This window comes from Buteo buteo, chromosome 8 (assembly GCF_964188355.1).
Source record: "Buteo buteo chromosome 8, bButBut1.hap1.1, whole genome shotgun sequence".
Classification (NCBI taxonomy): Eukaryota; Metazoa; Chordata; class Aves; order Accipitriformes; family Accipitridae; genus Buteo; species Buteo buteo.
The window spans coordinates 24,956,624-24,979,676 of NC_134178.1; the positions used below are offsets into that span (position 1 = coordinate 24,956,624).

Below are 23,053 nucleotides of genomic sequence, written 5' to 3' on the forward strand. Positions count from 1 at the left end.
TCAGGCCCCTGGGCCGGGAGTTTCCTCGGCCCCGCTCAAGCCCGCCTCACCGTGGCGCCCGGCGCTTTCCCACGAAGCCGCGGCCGCAGCAGCACCCCCGCTCCGCGGCAGCCGGGCCCCCCTGCCGCCCGCCTCCACCCCGGGGCCGACAGGGCAGCCACCCGCCTCCCCGGGCGAACGGCTCCGAAGCACGAACGACAGTGACCACAACAGGCACGGAGGGGTGACGGTGGCCGCTCTTTTTAAAGGCCCGACACTTTTAACGGCTGCTGAGCTGGCGGCGCCACAGCCGCGGTCTCTGACGCCTCACGCCGGCTGCAGGCCGCCGGGCGGACGGGGCACGCCGCGCCGCCTGCCCGCGCCCCGGGGGAGAGGTGCGCCGAGAGCGGGGCGTCGGTACCGTCCCAAGCGCCGAGCCGCAGCCGTGGCCGCGGCGCCCGGCGCACCCCGCACGGCGAGGGCGGCCGCGGCCGGCGTGTGTCCCGCCGCCGCCACCCGCCGAACTACCGCTCCCAGCAGGCGCCGCGGCCCGGCTGCGGCCCGGCCCCGGCCCGGCTTGCGCACGCGGCGGGCAGGGACGAGGCGCGTCCCTCCCCGCCCCTGCTGTGCGGCGGAACAGCTCCGCTCTCGGCCCAGTGGCTGGCGCCCGCCGGAAATAGCCGCGCCCCCGCGCCCCCTGGGAGTTGTAGTTTCCTGCCCCCCCCCCCCCCCGCAGTGGAGCAGCCCGACCAGGGCGGGCGGGACTCCCGTACCACCGGTCCCGGCGGCGGATGCTGACGCCGGCGTCAGCATCCGTCGGCCGGAAGGGGCTGCCGGCGTCAGCATCCGTCGGCGGGCGGCGGTGGCGGGCGGCGCTGGAGTCGGCGGGCGGCGATGGCCGGGCAGATGGCGGTGCTGGGTGAGCGCGGGCGGGGGCGCAAGGGGCCCGCTCCGCCCCTCGGGCTGCCGAGGGGACTGCGCCCGGCGGGGCGGGCGGTGGCGGGGCCGACGGAGCGCTGGGGAGCCCCCCCCCCGGCCGTGGCGGCCTGCGCCGGGCTGGGCCCGGGCGCGCCCCGTCACCCCGCCGCGGGCGGCGGGCCCTGCCGAGGCTGCGGCAGCCTTTCCGCCAGCGTCACCGCCCTGGAGTGGCCGCTCAGGGCGGCGCGGCTTCCCGCGGCGCGGCCGGCGTGTTCCTCCGTTCGGAAAGCTGAAGTGCTCGGTGGTGTATTGCGAAGAAGCGCCTGGGGAGGTTCGCGGCAAAAAGGAAACCTGTTCTTTCTCGGTAGTCTGTTTGCAGCGCAGCTGTGACCGCCCGTCGCTCCCGGGTGAAGGAGCTTAGCCGCTCGTGGAAATCTAAGCTATTTAGATTTCTTCTTGAGTTTTTGTTTGTTTGCCAGTGCTTTTTTTTTTCCTTTCTCTTCTCAGGCATTGCTCTATGTTAGCTTTTGGGGTTTCTTGGGTTTTTTCTGTTGGTTATACGTAGAACTTTAAAAGAACACAGCCAGCTGCTCTGCATTTGAACTAGTCTATCCCTTGATTTCAAGGCATAGGAAGGATTCAGAGGTGTGGGAAGATGCTCTTTAGGAGCTATGACTGAAATAAGAGAAGTTAGCATGGTTTTGCATTCTCCTTATTTTTAGGCTTACGGTGAAGTTGGAGGAGATGGTTGAATCGGGATTTTGTCACTTCAGTGTGATTTTGTGCAGCCTTATTAACTAGATGACCCTTAGGGGTCATTTGTAGGCAGTTGCCCCCAAAATACTAATTAGCCTATATTTTTGAAGTACCTCGTAGACAGAAAAAGAACTATTAGAGGGGTGGTGATATTTGCAGCTTTGCTGTACCTCTCGGGCTTTTTTTTTAACCTGTTTAGTATTTAACGCCTAATATGTTTTACTTTTCTACCCACTTCTTTTTGTTGAATTAAGAGACCTGAAATTGCTGATGACCTTTGAAGAAATTGAAAACTAATTAGGTAGCTGAACAGACTTCAGAGTGTACAATAAAACTGCACAAGGTGTAATGTACAATACCGTGTAATTTGCACTGACTTCTAAGTTTGCAGCAGTAGATACTCTGACCCTTTTTTTTTTTAAAATATGTGTTTTAGGTTCAGCTATTCTGGCTCTCTTGTTAGCTGGCTATCTAGCACAGCAATATTTACCGATGCCTACACCGAAAGTAATTGGGATTGACCTTGGCACGACTTACTGCTCTGTTGGTGTCTTTCTTCCTGGAACAGGGGAGGTGAAAGTTATTGCAGATGAAAATGGGCACAACAGCATACCAAGTATAGTCTCTTTCACAGACAGAGAGGTGTATGTAGGATATGATGGCCTAGAACTGGCTGATTCAAATCCTCAGAACACCATATATGATGCAAAAAGATTCATTGGGAAAATCTTCACTTCAGAAGAACTGAAAAATGAAAGTAGCAGGTATCCCTTTAAGGTAAGTAGCCATCTTCTTCAGTTCTCTCCAAGCAGTAAGCTATAGGACATTTGAAACATGTAGTAGGTGACCAGCTTAGCTGACCATTAGCCATTTGGCTAAATCTGATACACCTGGAAACCGTAAGAGCTATCCAGAGAGGGGAGGAGGAAATGGTTATGGAAGTTGTGTACCTCTGTTTGAGAGCTGATAGTGATTTTCCAGAGGACCCTGTCCTCTACTGTGAAATGTGTTTCTGGGTAACCTTCCAGCCCCTTAAAATATAAATTTCAGCTAGAAGTTCTAACTGCTTTGCTGAAACTTCACTTCTCCCCTGATATTCTTAAAAAAAAAAAAATAGTGTAAAAGTCACATCACTTCTGTCCCAGTGCATTTTTTTTCCCCTAGCACTTTTCTAGCACTTACTTGACCAGCAGCAGATCTTGAAAGCTGCTTTTCTTTAAAAAAGTGTTGCATTAATTTAGCATGGTGCAGTATTTGCTGAAAAGAGACAAATTTCCAGGTACTGGAACAGTCTTTGAATCCTTTACTTGTTAAGACAAGCTCTTCCAGTACCAACCTGTTTGCTTCCTTTCAGAAAGAAGAACCTATGGGAAGCTTTATCAGTAGGGTAAACCTAATGATTAAAAGCAATACTTTTATCTTTGAATGTGGTGTTGAAGTTGATTACATAGTTGCTAGGTCTTAATTTTTTTTTTAATGTTCTTACCTGGGCACAGTGGGTGTTACCACTTTGGATATACTTGGACACCTTAAGTGGCATGTTTTGCATCATAGTCATAGTCAAGGAATAAAAGTGATTTGGGAATTGGCAAAAGCACGTTCGTATTGTTCCAGAATAAACAGACTATATGCAAATAAAACATTTGGCTGGAGCAGGGTAGGAGAGCATAAGAAGAAGACTTCACACCTGTTGTGTTGCTTTTTCCTCCTAGATTTTCAACAACAATGGATCAGCTGAATTTTCTGTGACAACTAATGAAACCTTTCGCATCACTCCAGAGCATATTGGCTCTCAGCTGCTACTGAAATTGAAGAGAATGGCGGAAGGCTATCTTGGCATGCCCGTTTCGAAGGCAGTTATCTCTGTGCCAGCAGAGTTTGATGAAAGGCAACGGAATTCTACCATCAAGGCAGCTAACCTTGCAGGTGATGTTTCTCTATTCCAGTGTTTTTCTAGGAAACCTTCAGGTCTGTTTCACTAACAGTAAAGTCTTTGGGGAGGATATGGAAACAGTGAATCAGTGATAGAGAACCTTAGAATGGATTTTTTTGTTTTTTTACAGTCCATTAACAATTGTGAGGAACAGCAGAGAACTCTTGGGTACCGACAGGTGCAGCTAATGCAAACATAAATAGCTAGAATAAATAAGTTTTACATGAGGGAAAATAGTCTTTTTTGGTAATCTCCAAACAGAGAGACCATGCAGAGCATCCTTGGACAATAATTTAAATGGAAATAGAACATGTGAAATAAGTCTCCTTAGCAAGGTTTCTCTGGAAGAAACATGTTTGGCCAAATCATGGTTCTTGACTTCACCCTGACACTGAAGTAGTACACTTTAGGCTTAAATAAAGAAAAATGTTCATTGAGTATTACTGCTTAGGAAACAATTTCCTTTAGATCTGACATTTTACTTAAGGTAAGTTTGGTTCAAAACAAAACAAAAAAAACCCAACAACTAATGGTAAATGTCATTATGATGGGAGAAGTGCAGTTTTCTGGAGTGTACCTGACTGTTGGTTGGTATCTTTGCTCTTTGTAGGGCTAAATGTTTTGAGAGTAATCAATGAACCCACAGCTGCAGCTATGGCTTATGGACTCCACAAAGCCGACGTGTTTAATGTTCTGGTGGTGGATTTGGGTGGAGGAACTTTGGATGTGTCTCTGTTGAACAAGCAGGGAGGGATGTTCCTCACACGAGCCATGGCAGGTGAGAAAAATGCTTTACTTTCTCGAGGAGTGGGAGGAAAGGAAAAGTGCACCTAATGTCACTATTAGAGGAGCTTTTGAAAACATACCAGCCTTGTCACAAAGTGTTCTCCAAATGTGTTCTCAGCTGTCTTTCATGCAAAATTAAGCTTGTGACTTGTTTCAACAATTAAGATAAATTCACAGGTTTTGGCTGACTCAAAGGAATAAGTTGTGGTTTCATTTTATCCATGGCTGTTAAATTTTGTGCCCATGAGTAAAGTGCTGATGCATATTACAGTTACTTTGACTGGACTTTTGGGGGCTGGGGGTGTTGCAAATTTTTCTGTTACCTTTGTCCAAAGCGGAAGTACTTGCCAAATCATTGACCAGTGATTTTAGAACATCCTCGCCTTGTGTTTGACTCCACCTCAGTTGGGCAGGGTTTGGGAATGCACACGCTGTTAACCCAGAAGTAAGTTTTGTGATATATATGTGCTGGAGTGTTTCATCACTTGGCAAAGAGTTGTGGCAGCAATGTTTAGTAAAAATGTAGTGAATACGCAACTGCTTTTCAGATGACCTGGATTCAGACAGGTCTTGAGATGCAGTGCTAACTGTCTGCGTTGCCTTCAATGAACAAGTTTTGGTATGAGCTGCTGTCCGGTAAGACTGGAACAGCAAGAAATATTTAGCAGCTTCATTCTGATTTATTTAGATGGAGGTCCACTAGGTGAATTCCCATTTTCAGTCAAAACAAAACAGTGGAAACTTTGAGAGTATTGTTCAACGTGGATGAAAATCTGCAGGCTGTTTTTTTAACTCTGAATGGAAGGCGTGAACAATTGTTTGAAAGGTTCTGAAAACATGGTGCAAGAATAATCTTTCAGTAGAAATTGGTTATATATTATACTTTTTTCTCTCTTTCTCTCTGAAGGCTAATGTAAGTTATATCTGTTAACAGAGCTTCAAGTTCACTGCTTGCATTTTATCACTTCCACTTTTGGCAGGGTATCTACATATACTTCAGTAGCATGTAGTTTTCGTATGGGTGCATGAAGACACTGAATACCTTGAAACTGTTAAAACAGAAATCCCAATAAAGCTGTACTGTGGAAGTGCTAAGAGAAAAGTCCATTCTGGGCAGAGAGAGAAATTTGAAACTGAGAATTTTAGCTGGAAAAGCAATTTGCTGTGAGAGATTGCACTTCAGTTACAGGGTTCCAGCTAGAAATTTATCGTTACGTGTTTTCTTCTGTAGAGAATACCTCTGAATTAACAACCACTGCTTTTTTCTGCTGTAGTGTCGCAGAGCAGTTCCAAGGGAAAAACATTGAGGGGGAGTAGATTCTAAAATAGTTGCTAAATAAAAATCTGGAAATTACTATCCATCATGTGTTCTTCAGTGGACAACAATTATGTCTATTTTTGCAGCTCTGTGAGCTCTTGAGCTATGCCTGTGGTTCCCTAGTATCATTGTTCTGGTGCCTGAGCACCATCTCCTAGTAACAGAGAAGATGTGGGGTGTGTTCTGAAGCTTTGAAGGTGACGTGTCTGACGCCTTCTATTCTGATGTTTCAGGTAACAACAAACTTGGAGGACAGGATTTTAATCAGAGGTTGATGCTGTATTTATATGATCAGCTCCATCAAATGTATGGTTCTCTGCCAACAAGAAAAGAAGAAACACATCGTCTCAGACAGGCTGTGGAAGCAGTTAAATTAAATCTGACTGTTCACGAGGCAGCTACACTAAGGGTGTTGTTGACTATGCCAGAAAGGAAGCTTATAAAAGAACTTCCAGGAAGTGAGGTAAAAACAAACACTGTGCTAAAAGGCAAGCCTTCACAAAGAACAAAAGAGCTGAAAAATCTTGGAGACACTTCAAAAGTAGAAAACAACTTTGTCAAAGTTGTGTTTGAAACAGAAATCTCTAGGAAACTATTTGAGATGTTAAATGAGGACCTTTTTGAGAAGATTCTTGTGCCAATTGAACAAGTGTTGAAGGAAGGCCACCTACACAAAGCAGAAGTGGATGAAATTGTGTTAGTTGGAGGCTCCACCCGGATTCCTCAAATACGCAAAGTTATTCGGGATTTCTTTGGAAAGGAACCTAACACCTCGGTAGATCCTGACCTAGCAGTTGTAATGGGCGTAGCTATCCAAGCAGGAATTGTTGGTGGGTCCTGGCCTCTTCAAGTCAGCGCTATAGAAATTCCTAATAAGCATTTACAGAAGACTAATTTTAACTGAAAAGGTACTCTTCCCCATTGCATTCCATCTCTTCAAAAGGGTACTCAGATGGGGCATACTTATCTGACTGGCAGTGGACCCTGATCTTAGCCGTATTATATTAATTTTTTATCTATTCCAGTTAGGTGTTACTGGACACCCAACTGTGTTAAAGCTAGATGTTACTTTAAAGGTACGAGTGATTTTTGAAGTTCTGAAATCTCCTGTATTGCTTGTAGATTGAATATTGGATGAAAATGCTAGTGATGACACACCCACATATTCTTGCTAAATTTTATTAGCAAACCCTGAAGAGGTGTATGTTTAAAATACAAAGGGAGTGTGACCAAAGGTTAGTGATAATATGGTATGGTACTGTAGATATTCCCAGGTCCAGTATATTTACTTTGAAAGAATGTGAAGCAGCGTTAATGCACATAGCACTAGCAGTGTTGAGCTTAAATTTATTTATTAAATTGAGTCATTTGAGCATTTAAGCACCTTTCTAAAAGGCATGTTGCAGCTTGAATGAGACTTATGCATTCACTTGATTCTTCGCTGTTCATAACAGCATAATGGTATTACTGAGGCAATATGGCAAACTGTCTTACGTTTCAGCTGAACCATATTAAGAAACTTGGCTCTTGCTAATGTAGAGTTACTTAGTGGGTCTCCAAGGGCTTTACTTCCTGATCTGGTTTTGATGGTTAATGTACAGGTGCTGCTGTCATACCACTGATGTTCTCCACGGAGAACAAGGGCATATTGCCAACTATACCTTCCCCCGCCTTATTTGAAAACTTCAGTAGTTTTATCTATCTTCAAGCTACACCTGGATATCTTCCCTTGAATTTGACCAACACCAATTTCATTGTTGTGCATATACAAGTGTGTGATATCTGTCCTGTGGAGTACGCCAAGCCATACTGTTCTCGGGGAGAAAGTGTGGGACAGAAGGGTCTGCCCGGATGAAGTTGAGCTACTGTTGTCCTAGTAAATGAAAATTCACCCAACTATTTTGTACTTTTTAGCTCACATCTCTGGTTTAAGTTTTATCATATCCCAACTCTAAACTGAACATAGATCAGAGATTGTAGCTGTTCTTTTGGGAAGAAAGCAGTATGTGTAACTCGGGATTTGAGGTAGCACTTCTTGGGACTTTATTTTAGGCAAATAGTTTGCTATCCAGCTATCTAGCAAATGCATGAGAAGGAAAAAATTAATGATCTGAAAAAAAAATTGGTGTCAGTTCTGCTCTCTTTGGAGAGTTAAATCAATGCTTAAAGGCCAGCTGAGTTATATTGTCTGTGCAGGACTTTCTACAGTGAAAACACTTCATTCAGCTAAGACTGGCTTCAACATCCATCAACCCAGTCTTAATCAGGTAAGCTCTAGTAACAGGTGGTTCTAAGCATTTTCTTGTATTCTCCAGAATAATTTTGATTGTATTAAGCTTGCCAAGGTAAAGTGTGGGGCTTAGATTTATTGTTTAACTTATGACTATATTAAAATAGGCCTATTATTCTCCTGGCAGTAGGCCTGATTTATGGCACTGCCATAAATCGATTGTGCTGATTCAGCTGTTTGCATAGCTATTGTCTAAACATATCTTCGAAGTAATCCAATTAAAAATCTCTTAAATTGAATCATAGTTGCACACAACCATTCCATCAGCATTGCTTAACTTCACAGAGGATTCAAAAAATACTGCTAACACCTGTTTCATTTCACTGAATTGAAAACCAAAGTGATTTTTTTATTTGAGGATTTTTTTCCTTTGTACCTCTTTGAAAGTGACCCTGTCTAAGTCTGTATGGAACTTCCAGTAACTAAAACTCCTGCATGAAAGAAGTGCCTCTTCAGTGAAATCATGGATGAATGCCAATATACAGTACAGTTCTTATACACGGTTGCTCTTTGGGGCCTTTGCTTTGCAGATATAAATATATATGTATTTAATTTAACATATATTCCAATGTCTTTGGAGTCATTGTGGCCTTCTGCCCTGCTGTAAATTCATCTCAAAGTCTACTGGAGTTACAATAGGTCTTTAGTCTTCGTTTTTTTAATGCACTCTGTAAAATGAGCAGACCTGTGTAAAAACAGAACCACATGACAGTGAAGTTAAACTGTTAAAAGCTTTTTGCAATTTTGGGACAAGTTAGGTAGGAGTAACTTTTAAACTGTTAAACTCTCAATGCAAATAAATGAAGTACTACTTTTCTTTTGCATACTCCTTCACTCTGGAGGAGTTAAATCTCCTTCAGTATTAATCTGGGAATAGTAAGGGAGGGGTGAGTTGTTTACTTGTAAAAAAAAAAAATTACACAAAAGGGTATTTATTCAGATTTCTATACAGGTTTTTTTTGAGTAAAGTTACTGTACATTGGATATCTCACAATGCATCCTTATTTATTAAGTAACTTTTCTGAATTCTGTGATCAAGTTATTTATTTTGTATCTTTTGATTTTAATACTGTATTTTGGCACAGACCATTGAATTTTAGAGATGAGTCCACTGTACTAAGTGGGTATTTCCAGGTATGCACGTGTACTGCTTACCAAAAGTCTCTCTTTAAACAAATTGGTATTTGAGGACTGAAATCTTTCTAAAAACAAGCCTTGAAATGTGAGTATGGTTTCCTGTGGTGTTTGGTGTGTAACAAATTTATATAGCTAAAGTTTGTTTTGTGAGTTGAAATTCTGAAGTATTAAGATGCCTCACCAATTGTATCTTCCTGAATTGTTTCCAAGTGCAGATGATTAAATGCATTTTATAAATAACCTTTTAGAATGTTTTTAATAAAAGCAATTTCTGTCCCTTGGACATGTCTTATTTCAGTTTCTCAGGGAAATATTGTAACAACACTATTTGCCTCTCTTCCTTGAATTCCTTTGGAGTTTAGAGGATGAGGTTGTAATCCCTCAACTTGTGAAGGGGTTGCTATACCCTGAAGTGACAGATCTTTGGGAAGTGGCACAGAGGAGTGTTAGGAACTGGGGTGGGAGGGGGAAAAACCCTTTGTCCTCAAGCTGCAGTTTGGGATGGAAGAACAGAACTGAGAAGAAAAGTGCAGGTTGGTACAAGGAAAAGCAAGGAATGACTGGGAGGAAGGAGGAAGCACCAACATGGAGGGAAACCATGGTCAAAGAGGAAGCACCAACAGGGAGGGAAACCCTGGTCAAAGGGGGTGATAGTGAACTTGCTCCTGTTGGGAGTGGGAGCAACCTCTCCTATGCTCTTTGTGCCCTGCCTGCGGGATCACAGGATGTGGGGCAGGAACAGACCCTTCCTCGTGTTGTTCAGCAGCTGCAGGGTGGATGTGGGGAATGGCTCCCAGCATATGCAGAGTGAAGCCTGGGGGCAGGTTCATGCAGAATATGAGCAAATGTGATGATGTTTGAAAAGTTGCAGGGAGGGAAGCTTGCCCCAGTAGGTTCCAAATTGTCCTTCAGTATTTCTAGCTGTGAGAGGATTTCTACATGTATGTCATCTTGGGATTCAGGCTGGGAAATGTAAGGTCTAGAGAGCCTGAAAGATGATGGTATTTCATAAATGAATCTTAGCCTGCAGTTTAAACCCAATTCAGAATTTTCATGGACTGCTACACCCAGAAACAGCCAGAGAAAATGCTACAGTGCATTGGCAAGCCTCTTGCTTCCTGGTGCAAAAGCTGTGCTGATAACCCTTAAGCCTAGTCCAACATTACCCCAACAGACAGCCATCAACTATGGCTGGCAAAAGGCAGAAATGTGTATGTTCCTGTTGGGGAAAGGAGGGTTTCTGCTCAACTTCTTTGCAGTTTCTCCTGTGATGCTGCCAGGAAAGTGTAGAGCAAGGACTGGAAGCAGGCCTGAGGGAAGTGGCACTTGAGAAGGTGCTGCCTCTGGGATTTTTGAATGCTGTGGGGAAGAAAGTTGAAGCAGACCATGAGCAGGTTCTGCTCCATGCTTCTTCCTGTGAAAAGGAAAAACAGAGCCATGGTGCCCTTCTGAGCTGCATCCTCACTTTAGACTCTGCCCTGATACCCTGGCTGTCCCACCTTTCCTTTCCCTAACCCAAGCAACCTAGCTGAAAAAAGAGCCATACAGGAGCTCCTCAAAGGGATGAACTGTTGGGTCTCTCATACTGTCTCCAGCCAAGCGGCAGTAACCTGTGCTGTCAGAAGGCCCTTTGACCATAGCCCCAAGCTAGGTTTTTCCACACTTGCCTTTCCTCAGCCTGGCACCTTCTCAGGAGTCTCAGCAGTTAGTGGCCCATATGGGGCAGAGCCTTTTACAGGTGGGGGCTGCCTATGAGTAGGCCCATGGGATGAGGCTGGGACCTGATCCCCAAATGCCCTGGAGGCATGGGAGAATTGCTATTTGGAGGAGAAAGCGCAGGAGAGGCGAAGTATATGCTGAGCTGGCCTGCAGGGCTATGACACAGCTTTGCACTGTCAACGGTGTTAGCTGGTGACATTGCGTCTAGTGGGTTGTGCTGGGTACTGCAAAGTCTGAATTAGTATTGAACTTGAGGCAGGCAAGTGGTCCCTCTTTGTTACTTAGAGTGAGCCTCTTTGACATCAGGCATGTGGGGAGAGGAGATGTTGCAGACCCTGGGTGATGTTCTTACTGCAAAATTGCCTTTTCCTGCTTACCTGTTAGATGATTTGGTAAGTGATTGCTGCATGGAAACATAGCAGGAGCATATCATGCTGCTTCTGCCTTTGCTGCACCTCCTTTTTTCAAAGTATAGCTGTATGTGAGGACTACAGCTTGCTGAAAGAGAAGGAATGGCTATTTGGCTTTTGCTGACACTAGTCCACCATTTTTTCTCTCAGACTTTGCAGTTACTCAGTCTGCAGCTTTTCCCAGCTGTAGTCTGAAGGTAGTCTGAAGCTGTAAGGCTATGTCAGTCCACCAGTAAGCATAGAAAATCCTCCTTGACACAAACAAAAATAATGATTTAAAAAAAAAAAAAAGGTAAAAATTACCATGCACTGCTGCCAGTCCTCAGATTATTTTCTCTGGACCTTGCAAAAGGGGTTGGTCTCTGAGGTACTGACATTTACCTCCCCTAGCCTTACGCCTAAAACTTATTAATCAGTTTAGGAATAACACTCATTCACTTCAGACCTTTCCAGTTCCTCCTGCGATACTTGCAGGTAAGGGTGGGGTTGGAGAGGAGCATGAAGGTGGGTAATGGTTGGGGACAAGGTTGAGGGAAGCAGAGCCTCAGCAGAGTCTGGCTGTGGCACTTTTTGAATGTTTTGGGGAAGTTAAATGTTGGTATGAGAAGGTTCTGCTCTGTTGGCAAGGTACTGTTGGCCTCACTTGGGGGAAAGAAGAGGAAAATAGAGATGAAAAGCAGGAAGCTCTTCTCCCTCCTGAGAAAATTTGTCACACCAGTCTTTCCAAGACTTTCAGAAGATAATAGTTACTTGGGCAGGGTTGTTGCTAGTCTAAAATCATTACATACTCCTAATAGTTTTGTGCGAGTGATGATAGTATATTTAATTGTGTTTTGTAGCCAATTAAACTAGGTAGTACTGTGTCTTTAATGTAGGAAGAAGAGATTTTCTTTTTTACCTTCAGGAAAGGATAGAGAAATCATTCACCTTTGCTGTGGTAGAATCACATCTTTGAGGAACTCTCATCAGAGCCTCCATCACTTCCCACCACCTTTCTAAAACAGCAAATACAGTTTGCTTGCTATCAGGCAAGAAATTAAGATCCTACTTGATATTAATCAGGTGTCAATATTAAAGTAATACAACAGGGCTGTAGCCTGAAACTTTATTCATGTACTTTGGGGTTTTTTTGTTGTTATAGTTTGGGGGTTTGGTTTTTTTAAAGCAGTTGACAGGGATCTTCTCTTAGTTTTGAAGATAAGATTGTATTGATTGAGTTGTTACTGAATTTGAAGAGTTTCAGGAACTGTAATAAAAATGGAAATGAATATTTATGTGGCCTACAGAAGCGTAGGCATGTTTAAATGACACTTTCAGTAAATGTACGTAACCTGTCCTGCTGCTGTAGTTAGTACTGAGGTTTCTATTAAAATCTACTAGCAAAGTGATAGCTGCACCTGACTCCCTTTTTTCAGGGATTCTGTCACAATGTGATATTGTAGTCCTCAATTAGATATATAAGAAGTGGGTTTCGGTTATTTGAAATAATTTTTCAGTTACTCAGAAATCACAAGGTCAATACCTAAGTATACCTGTAAATATGTCCTAAAAATCAGCACCAAGTGACATCTGCCTGTATGTCCACACAATAAGCAGTTTTCAGTTTTTATGAATTTGCAATCATAAATGTATTAACTAAATGGGCATGTCAGGGCCACTTAATTAAGTACTACTTTAAAATTAAAAACAGTATGTGAACAGCAAGATTTATTTTTCAATCAGTCTTTACTAGTGCAACAGTTAAAATATGCCATGAAAATTACTGCTTCATTGTGTTGTTGCAGTGCCAATATGATCAAAATAAGTGGTTTGTATAAAATCAGAAAGTTGTTTTAAGAAGCCTGATCAATATATACAGATTGTAGTTGTAGTAAACAGCACTGTTGTGAGGAGCTTTTGAGTAAGCTAGTCATTTTATAACATCAGGAATGCCACATATCCCTCGAGTGTTTACTGGAGTAAGGAATTCTCACCTTCATTAAGAATTCATTCATCAGTTTTCTTTATCTTCTTATCCCAGCCTCTGCAACCATTTCAGAAAAGGCACCTTTTTGTTGTAACAAATTATGTGGTGTATCATATTCTAGAATCCTTCCCGCGTCCAGAACAAGCACTCTACAATGCAAAAGCAGAAAGATTACAGGAAAAGAAAGATGAGCTATTCAACCATATTTTCCAGGCCTAATACAGTTATGTCTGGATAATGGGAACTCTTACTTGGAAGAAATATTACTGAACAAGATAATTCATCAGTTTCTAAAACTAGGAACTCCTATATTTTAAAAAGCCTTTTGAAAATGGCATTTTTGCTTAATCGGTAAAAATTCTATAGTATAGTCCATTTACTCTAGAGAATTAAGTGGTCTTAATAGTAGCTTATACCTGCACCTTAGCAGGAAAAATATTAAATTAATTCTGTAATTAGAAGGGGGAAACAGAACACAGTCTATTGATATTTAAATAATATTGATGCTGAAGTCTTTTGTGATACCTTGGATTGTACAGATACAAAGATACTAAGGTAAAAAGTGTTGGAGTGTAAAATTTAGTAAGTCTGAAAACTGATCCATTTAAAGGAAGCCATTTATTTTTAAAATGGCTTACCAAAACTTACTTACCTCTCTGAATCCATTACTGTATGTAACCTGTGGGCTACAGTTAATATTGTGCAGTCGTAAAATTCTCTTTTGATGGTGGACTGCACCAAGTTATCTGTTTCCATGTCAACAGAAGCTGTCGCCTCATCTAGGACCAGGATTTTTATTTTTTGGAGCAAAACACGGGCCAGACAGACCAGCTGTCTCTGCCCAACACTGTTAAAAATACATTTGAGAAGGCCAGGTCAGGCACATTGAGAAAGGGAAGAACAATATAAAGCTGCGATTACTGTGGAGCCTATCTGTTCTACCTTTCTTAGCAACACTTTATACTTCTTAAAAGACTACTGAAATCTGTTCACCTTGTTTTGGAAGTTTTGATTTCTTCTTGCTCAGCATACCAAAAATAGTTAAGGTGTGACTCAAACACCTGTGGCTGAACTCTGTAGTGTAAACCTAGTCTTGCCTACAATTTCTATATTTGCATTATAATGAGGACTCTGAATAAGCCAGATTGAATGCTAAACCACTTTTTAATGATGTTCAGTGTAAAGGTTTGGATACTCCTGTATGTTAGCTGTGGTGTATGCCTTCTAGAAACTTCCTCCTGAAAATGATCTGTCAAAAAACTTCAAGTTGATATTCAGTACACTCCATTTAAGACCTGCCCCTTTGCTGACAGAAGCTTCAGTATTTGTGTCCTAGAGCTTAGAGTTGTTTTATTTCAAGCGTCACCCTCGTTACATAACTATGGGTTGATGTTTTACATGGAAAAAATTAGTTGCTTTGCAAAGCACATAAAGTAAAGGAATAAGCCCTCTGCAGTTTTGCCTTCTTTCCAAGTTTGCTGGTTTTGGTTTGGGTTTTTTTTCTTTTCTGTTTTGTTGGGGTTTTTAAAATTTAAATAAATGAGTACTTTTCTACCCAAATCTAAGTAGGCAGTGCATTAATTGCCCCCCCCCCCTTACAATTACTCATATACTTCATCTGAAAATAGTCTACTTCCTTGGCTTTCCATACAGCACAGGCCATAAAACTTTATCCAGTTGTGAACAGTTTGCCACCTCAAAGAAACTCATACTACCAGAATAATTCTACTGAGAATGATGAGAGAAGTGTCATTTTTATACTGACACTTTCTGATGTAAATTCTCTGGAAGAAACATAGTTTTACAGTACCAGAAAATAACTGCAATAGCACTTTCTTGTTTATGTACCTGAGATTTTCACCACCTTCTGAAATCTCATGAAGGAGCTTCTTTGGGAGTGACTGCACAAAATCCTTTAAGTCACACAGTTCCAGTACCTCCCACAGTTCCAGATCAGAGTGTTTTCCAAGTGGATCCAAATTTGACTGCAGTGTCCCAGAAAACAAGACGGGGTCCTAAATAACAGCAGAACGTGAGTGCGCAATTCCAACACAAACCTAAAACAGCCTGCCACAAATCCTGACATTAACATAGAGAACTGGGACGAATGATTTTGGAAATGAAGCTTTGCAAGGGAAATTGTAATGTTTTGAAGCTGGGGATGAAAAGACAAAAAAATCACGTGGGGTCTCAGTGTGCTCAGTTCTTCATTAAGGTGAAATGTAAAGAGCAAAATATGTCTTATGCATTCTCTGTACTACCAGTTCTATGGCTGACTAAAGACCTGCCCAGCACCTGGCAACTGCAACAACATATGAGTTATTCCTATTGTCAAGTTTGTGAAGCAGTGAATACTACATCCATGAGCACTGTTAAGAAAGATAAGAAGGCTATGATTATGATTCAAATATTCTTAATTTCCTACAGGAAAGGTGACATATTCAGAAGTAAAAACAAAAGCAATTATTGCATAAATGAGCATCACTAGCTTCTGTGCACTGAATACAGCAGGGAATGTCTGGAAAAAAGTACACGTAGGCTAGTACATGCCAGGATGCATATAGGTCACATCCAGCACTTATGACTGTAGAAACAAGCATTCAGTAGTTAAGTCTATACACTTTTTTTGGATGTACACAAAAGCCTTTTTCTTAAAAAGGCAAATTTAAGAAGTCAGTACTTGACAACATATGAATACCTGCACAGATTTATAAACAGAACTGATGTTTTTAGAGGCAGTGGACACCTTGTCTAAGTGCAGTCATAATGGTTGTGACCCAATAGGTAGACTGTAAAAGGCCAACAACGTTCACTAGCAAGTTACATGCAAGCAGAACAGTGACAATTTTTAGGAAGCTAGGTGACCAAAAAGGACTGTTAAAATGGTATGAGATCTTGTACATATTCTTCATTTAAACTTCATGTTACTTGCATTAGAACATCATTGAAGTAATTTTCAAATCTGTACTTGAATATGATTGTTAAAAACTTTTTCTATGAGATAGATTTGACTCATCTGAAAAAGTATCTGCACACTGAAAGCTTTGGTATCTTGCCATGCCCTTCTTTCTGTCCCAGACTTTCAACTTCATCCAGTTCCATTCTCCCGACCTACGCAATTCAACACTCCAGACTCCACCTACTCTCCACAAGTTTCAGTCTCCATTTTTCCACCCTTCCAGTTCTAGTTTCCTTATCTGATCCCAGCTTTGGTTCAGTTCACTGAACTTTTCTGTACCTCTCTCAATTTAATTGCCTTGATGTGGATCCAATATACTCCATTCACAGTAAATCAGACCTGCAACTGCAGTTGAGAAAATACTGCATAATTTACAACTGTCAGACGTTGTGCAGATTCATAGAGTATTGGTTGCTTAAAACAAGAAAAATGTTACAACTGAGCATGTAAGAATTGTGTTTTGAAGTCCTGCAGCATAATCAAATTTGGTTTGTCATTTCTGACCCAAAAGTTATATCAAAAACTAAATTTATCATTCCCCTGAGCAAATATATTTCTCAAAGAAAAGCAGCCAAGGATTTGAAGGAATATATACATTTTTTTTTCCTATTCAGCTCACTCTTGGAAAGACCCAAGCTATTTTGTTTACATATTAGCTTTGTCTCCATGCACAGTCTATGGTAGAGACACACAGGAAATATTACCAGGGTTAAAGCTCCAGAAAAGCTAGGAAAAAAAAAAAAAAGACCTTCCTTTGGAAAGTGTCAGATAAATTTATTGTAAGTGATGTTAACATCACCCATGCACAAAAATGCTTTTATGAATGGCATTCAGGGAACATGGAAAAAGTCTTCAGGTGACCATTAAATTTGTGTTCTAGGTTTTACTTTATATTAGAGCATTTCAACATAAGTCAGTTTACCAGTGTCATGGTTTAAGCCCAGTCAGCAACTTGGCACCATGCAGCCAATTTCTCATTCCCCCTATTCCCAGTGGGATGGGGAGAATCGGAAGAAAAAAAGTAAAACTCATGGGTTGAGATAAGAACGATTTAATAACTAAAGAAAAATAAAATGTAATACTAACAACAACAACGATAATAATAATAGAAGTAGTAGTAATTAAAAGGAATATAATAAAATTAAAAATAAAAAAAAAGAAAACCCAAGAAAAGACAAGTGATGTACAATGCAATTGCTCACTACCCGCTGACTGATGCCTGAGCAGTGATCTGCCCCTCCCAGCCAACTGCCCCAAGTTTCTATGCTGAGCATGACACTCTATGGTATGGAATATCCCTTTGGGTAGTTCGGGTCAGCTGTCCTGACGATGTTCCCTTCCAGCTTCTTGTGCACCTGCTTGCTGGCACAGCATGGGAAACTGAAAAATCCTTAACTTGGGATAAGCGCTACTTAGCAACAACTAAAATATCAGTGTGTTATCAATGTTATTCTCACACTAAATCCAAAACACACTGTACCAGCAACTAAGAAGAAAATTAACTCAATCCCAGCCAAAACCAGGACAACTAGCATGAACACAATCCTAATGATATGTGAACTAAACTTGAGTTTCCTGCCCTGTTCTGAAGTAAGCAGGGACAGCTTTATGTGACAGACCATAGCAGATTAATTTAAATACATATTACATGATTTGTGTATACATCACTTTATTCCCTACAGTTTTCAGACATAATTACAGTTATTTTAAAATATTTTTGCCTTCAGGTGGGACTTGAAAACACTTTATGTAGCTATACACATATAGATTCTGGAGAACATTGGGCTGCATCAAAAGAAATGTGAACAGCAGGTCGAGGGAGGTGATTCTCCCCCTCTACTCTGCTGTCGCGAGACACTACCTGGAGTCCTGCATTCAGCTCTGGGCCCCCTCAACATAAGAAGGACATGGACCTGTTGGAGCAAGTCCAGGGGAGGGCCATGAAGATGATCAGAGGACTGGAGCCCCTCTATGAAGACAGGCTGAGAGAGTTGAGGTTGTTCAGCCTGGAGACGAGAAGGCTCCAGGGAGACCTTATAGCAGCCTCCCAGTACCTAAAGGGGACCTACAAGAAAGCCAGAGAGGGACTCTTTACCAGGGCATGTAGTGATAGGATGAGGGGTAATGGCTTTAAACTGAAAGAGGGTGGATTTAGATTAGATATTAGGAAAAAAATATTTACTCTGAGGGTGGTGAGGCACTGCAACATGTTTCCAAAAGAAGTTGTGGATGCCCCATCCCTGGAAGTGTTCAAGGCCGGGTTGGATGGGGCTTTGAGCAGCCTGGTGTAGTGGAAGGTGTCCCTGCCCATGGCAGGGGGTTTGGAACTAGATGATCTTTAAGGTCCCTTCCAACCCAAACCATTCTATGATTCTATGAGTTATTCTAGCTAAGACTGTTAAACTAAACCTGGCATAATAAAACCTGATGTCATACTTGTGGTCTCCCTGTTTTGAGGCTTCTTCCATGTAATTGCCAACATGCAGTTGTGACATTTTTCAGGATAGCATTATGCCAGCAGTACTGAAGATTACTGTCTAATGAAATAGCTAAGATTCTCAAAAATCCAATTCTAAAGCCTGATAGACCATAACAGAGCCTGTTTTCAAAGATCACTGAAACTCTATTGGAGTTTTATACCTCTGTCTCTTGGCAGTCTGTGAACTTTGGGGTTATAATTTCTCAAAAAAAAGTGTCTTGTGTTAGTCAAAAAGGAAAAAAAGTTCTCTCTAAAACACAACTCACCTGTGGAATAATGTTAAGATTTCCACCTAGGTCATGGAGTCCAATAGTTGATATATCAATTCCATCAATAATTATTTTGCCTTCAGATCTCTCTAGAACTCTAAACAAGCAATTTGTGAGTGTTGATTTACCAGCTCCTGTTCTTCCAACAATTCCAACCTGAAACAGAAAGTTTTCTGATAAAGGCTATAACTTTCCATGCTACACATTCTATATGAAATATGATTAGTGAATACAGTGTCAACTTTCAGTTCAAAACTTAGGTTTCTTTCACGAACATGCAATCCTATAGGTGGATAAAACTGAACCTCACTTTTGGAACACGTGACTCGCAATCACGGCTTTCCCTCAGAAGCTGTACAGCCTACGCCTGGTTCAGTGGGAATCCTTTCCATTCCCCTCCCTTTTGTCTAGCACTCCTCAGCTCAAACCAATGACTCTAAACTACGTCTCACTTGGTGTTCCTTGACCCCAAACCCAAAGCTGATTAGCACTAATCTGGCAGCATATTCCTCTACATAAATATTCAGCACGGTGGACAAGAGGTTTAATTTCAAACTTGGATCTTCCTTAAAACTGCTAAATTCATAAAACATTATCTCAGTTTCTTACAGGGATAAGAATTTCTACATAGTAGGAGAAAATACTTTTCCCTTTCTCATTTGTCTTTTCTTTAATGTCTTATCCACTTAACACCTTCCCTGTTCAACATCATCTTGCTGTATCTAGTACTGGAGTCTTCTCATATGAAATCCTTTTGAAGCAGAAAGTTAGGAAACAGAATTTTATACCTCCGATTTATTTCTTCTTATATACAGTACATTCTCTTTACTCTGTTTCTGAAAAGAGACATCATTCAGGGCTCAAGCAAGATCCTTCCTGTACTGAGCCTTGTAGTTTACAAACTCTATTATTCCTCTATCTGGCCACCCCACTGGTGGTCTTTTTGACATTATCCATGGTTCCTGGAACTAACACCATTGGTATTTCAGTATATGACAGTAAAAATGTTACAAGTTAATAAAAACATTAGAAAAATTATATATATCTTTAAAAATCCCTGGAGCTTTAGGATAATTCCAATGCAATATAAGGGAAGGAGAACCTGCTCATGAACACTGGGCAGAAACATTCCACCTGTTTTTTTCAGGGGTTTTGGTTTGTGTGTTTTGGGTTTTTTTTAACAACATCTTATACACTCATTTAAAAAAGTAGACTTCATTTAACTGGGTAGTTGCTAATAGTCTGGTATCTGTTCCATCAACTGACAGGAATTGAATTTAATCTGATGCCTAATCTCCCAAATATTTAAAATGCATATTTTATGGGAAACATTTTAAGAAGAAGAGTAGGAGAGAACAGAAAGATGTGAAAAAAAGTTAAGAAACATAAACATGGGGGAAAGGGTAAAAGAGAATGAAGAGGTAGAAGAGAGTCTTGTTTCCGAGACAGACTAAGGCTCTTATGCCTTTGTACTTGACATGGGTACTACTTTCAGAAAAGCACAATAAACAAAGCAAATTGGCTTGAAACAAATGTCTCTCCAGAAATGAGGTGACTAACAGTTAGGGGTCTGACAGGCCTCTCTCCCCATCTTAAAATGCTCCTCTTGGTTGCACATAGCATAAGAGAGTTCACTTGAGCTGTAGCTGCATTAGTCTTACTATAAAATCCATTGCTAAGAAGGATGCCAAGCAATTTACTGGTCAAAATAGGAATAAAACTGCTATGACTATAAATGTAATGAAGAAGCTACATATTATTCTCAATGTAAAAAAAAAATGAGAAAGTATTTAATAAGAAATTGTAACCTCTTACCACTCACCAACATTAAAGTCAATCGAAGTCAATGATTTTCTATGCACATAAATAAATATTCAAGAAGAATGCTCACCATTTCAAGAAGAATTCTCACCTCTTTATCAATTTTTGCATATTCATAAACTGTTTCAACTGAAACTGCATTGGTCTAGATTTCACATGCTTTACGCACCCAAAAATTTAGACTCTGAATTATCTGGGGAAATAGTTGCATCACAGAATGTAAAAATTTGACTCTATTAGAATACAGTGTGCTGATTTCAAAACTTACCCTGAATTTAATAATCACAGAAGCCAAAAAGTGTACAGAAAATGATGAAATGCCAAATGAACTATCACTTAGAAAATCACTGATCTTGGCATTCCTCTGAGCACTTCTTGTCTGCTTTTAAGACTGACCAATGAGTATAACAGCTCCAGAAATCTGGCACTACTTCAGGATCAACAGAAAGTTCACAGTAATTATGTGATATGTTGAAAGGAAAAACATATACAGCTCATATTGTGGGTACATTATTGTACTATTCCCTAGGTAAAGTAAGCTAGCAATACAGAACAAAGAATTTGTAATGGAGATATTTATTTGGTCTACCGTGTCTGGCAAATTTGTCGCCTTCAAACACTGGGAATGCTTCTGCAGACAAAATTGGTACCACTTCCATGGTTAAATATTCCCAATTCTATAGGAAAAAAGTGAGCCAAAAGAATTCTTAGTCAACTGTTTTGAGATGCTGTATGCAACTTAAATAAAGAATGGTGTCAATTTGACATCAGACGGAGGTGAAAAACTGTGCAGTACTTGTGACTGTCATCACCAAGTATAGGATGATATAAAGGAGATTCTTCAATCTCTGAATAATAGAAAATGGACCTCTTTTGAGTTGGGGGTGATGTGCATATGCCATGACAGGTAATTGTCTGTATATTTTTTTTGTATTTCTATTAATTAGTATCTGTCAGCTGTGTTTCTGAAGCACTTACCACAGCGAGAATCTGGATACAGCTAGACTCCTAAGCATCACAAGATTAAAGAAACTTGGATGCTTAGTTTGTGTATACATAATACTTAAGATTTATTTTAACTAGTAACTTATCAATACAATTTATCTTACTTCGACATATTTCAAATATGGCTCTCACATATTACTTTTACAAGAACAATGCCAAAGTAAATGATTTTATTCAACTTCCACATAAGCATTCCTACATAACATTCAGTAAGTGAACAAGAAATCAGTTATGAAGTATAGTTGTACCTGTTCTTATTTGGTTTAACAAAATACTTAAAAATAAACCATACTAGCTAGTATACCATACTACCATACTACTAACCATACTACCTAGTTTCATTAACTTGATTTTTAAATATGTTTGAATAATTATTATTTCATCTAAATTCAGAAGTGGAAAATAATTAATGTGAAGCTTCCCAGAATTAATGGAATTCAAAGGAAAACTCTGTTCTGCCCATGGGATTTAGTTTCATCGATGCTACCATGTATATTCACCTACACAACTTCATTTATGTATTCTTCTCTTTTCATATACAATGTGGTAGCAGCAAAAAATTTATACTATTACTTACATTTAGAGCATAGGATATTGATAAACCCACTGTAGAGGAACTCACTGTATTTCCAGCTAGTACTACAAAGAGTGCAGCAAAGAACACCATTAAACTTCCCAGAAATTCAAGCCTGACAGGTAGCCACCTGTAGTAAATCAAGGCAAAGAAAAAAGTGAATTACCTCCAAATTTTTTATAGGATAGTGAATACATTGCTAATATAATGAGTCTTTGAGATCATTATATTAGCAATTTACCCACTTTACAAGAGAGATAAGCACTATCATTCCCATTTTACAGATGGACTGGGGAGGGAATATGACATCTAGAACTGGTAGCACCACTAAAAACAAAATGCAGGTCTCAACTCCTGGCTAGTGCTCCCTTCACTCCTCATACTATTTTCCTACTCTTCCTATCCAGAAAAGATTCAGGTATTTGACTGAAAAACAGAACTGAAAATCCTATCCTTGCTAATCCTTGCCTGTAATTGAACTGAATCACAAAGGAAGGAGAGGAAATGGACTTATTTCCTTAAACCCAAGATTCCACTCTCAAGACCTACTCCCACATGAACTACTGAACTATAAATTTGATTTGTTCATAAACTTGTAAGAGGAACTGTTAGTTGAAATGTAGCACAGTCCATGCTCATGGCCTGTTGGTAATTTTTTTATTTTTTTTTTAATATTCTCATCCCAGACAACATATGCATATTTTCTATAAACATGCTAGTTTCTGGTACATAAA

General features: G+C 40.7%; 1 protein-coding gene and 1 pseudogene across 1 annotated transcript; one reads left to right on the forward strand and one right to left on the reverse strand.

The window, feature by feature from the left end:
- Nucleotides 1-815: 815 nt before the first annotated feature.
- HSPA13 (heat shock protein family A (Hsp70) member 13) lies at nucleotides 816-9,397 on the forward strand. Its single transcript, XM_075033932.1, has 5 exons — nucleotides 816-898; nucleotides 2,090-2,430; nucleotides 3,366-3,579; nucleotides 4,197-4,364; nucleotides 5,924-9,397. Exons 1-5 carry the CDS (start codon nucleotides 874-876, stop codon nucleotides 6,592-6,594), a joined length of 1,419 nt encoding a protein of 472 aa, XP_074890033.1. The 5' UTR covers nucleotides 816-873; the 3' UTR covers nucleotides 6,595-9,397.
- Nucleotides 9,398-13,249: 3,852 nt separating this feature from the next.
- LOC142034094 (ATP-binding cassette sub-family C member 2-like) overlaps nucleotides 13,250-23,053 on the reverse strand; it is a 34,709-nt pseudogene continuing 24,905 nt past the window's right edge.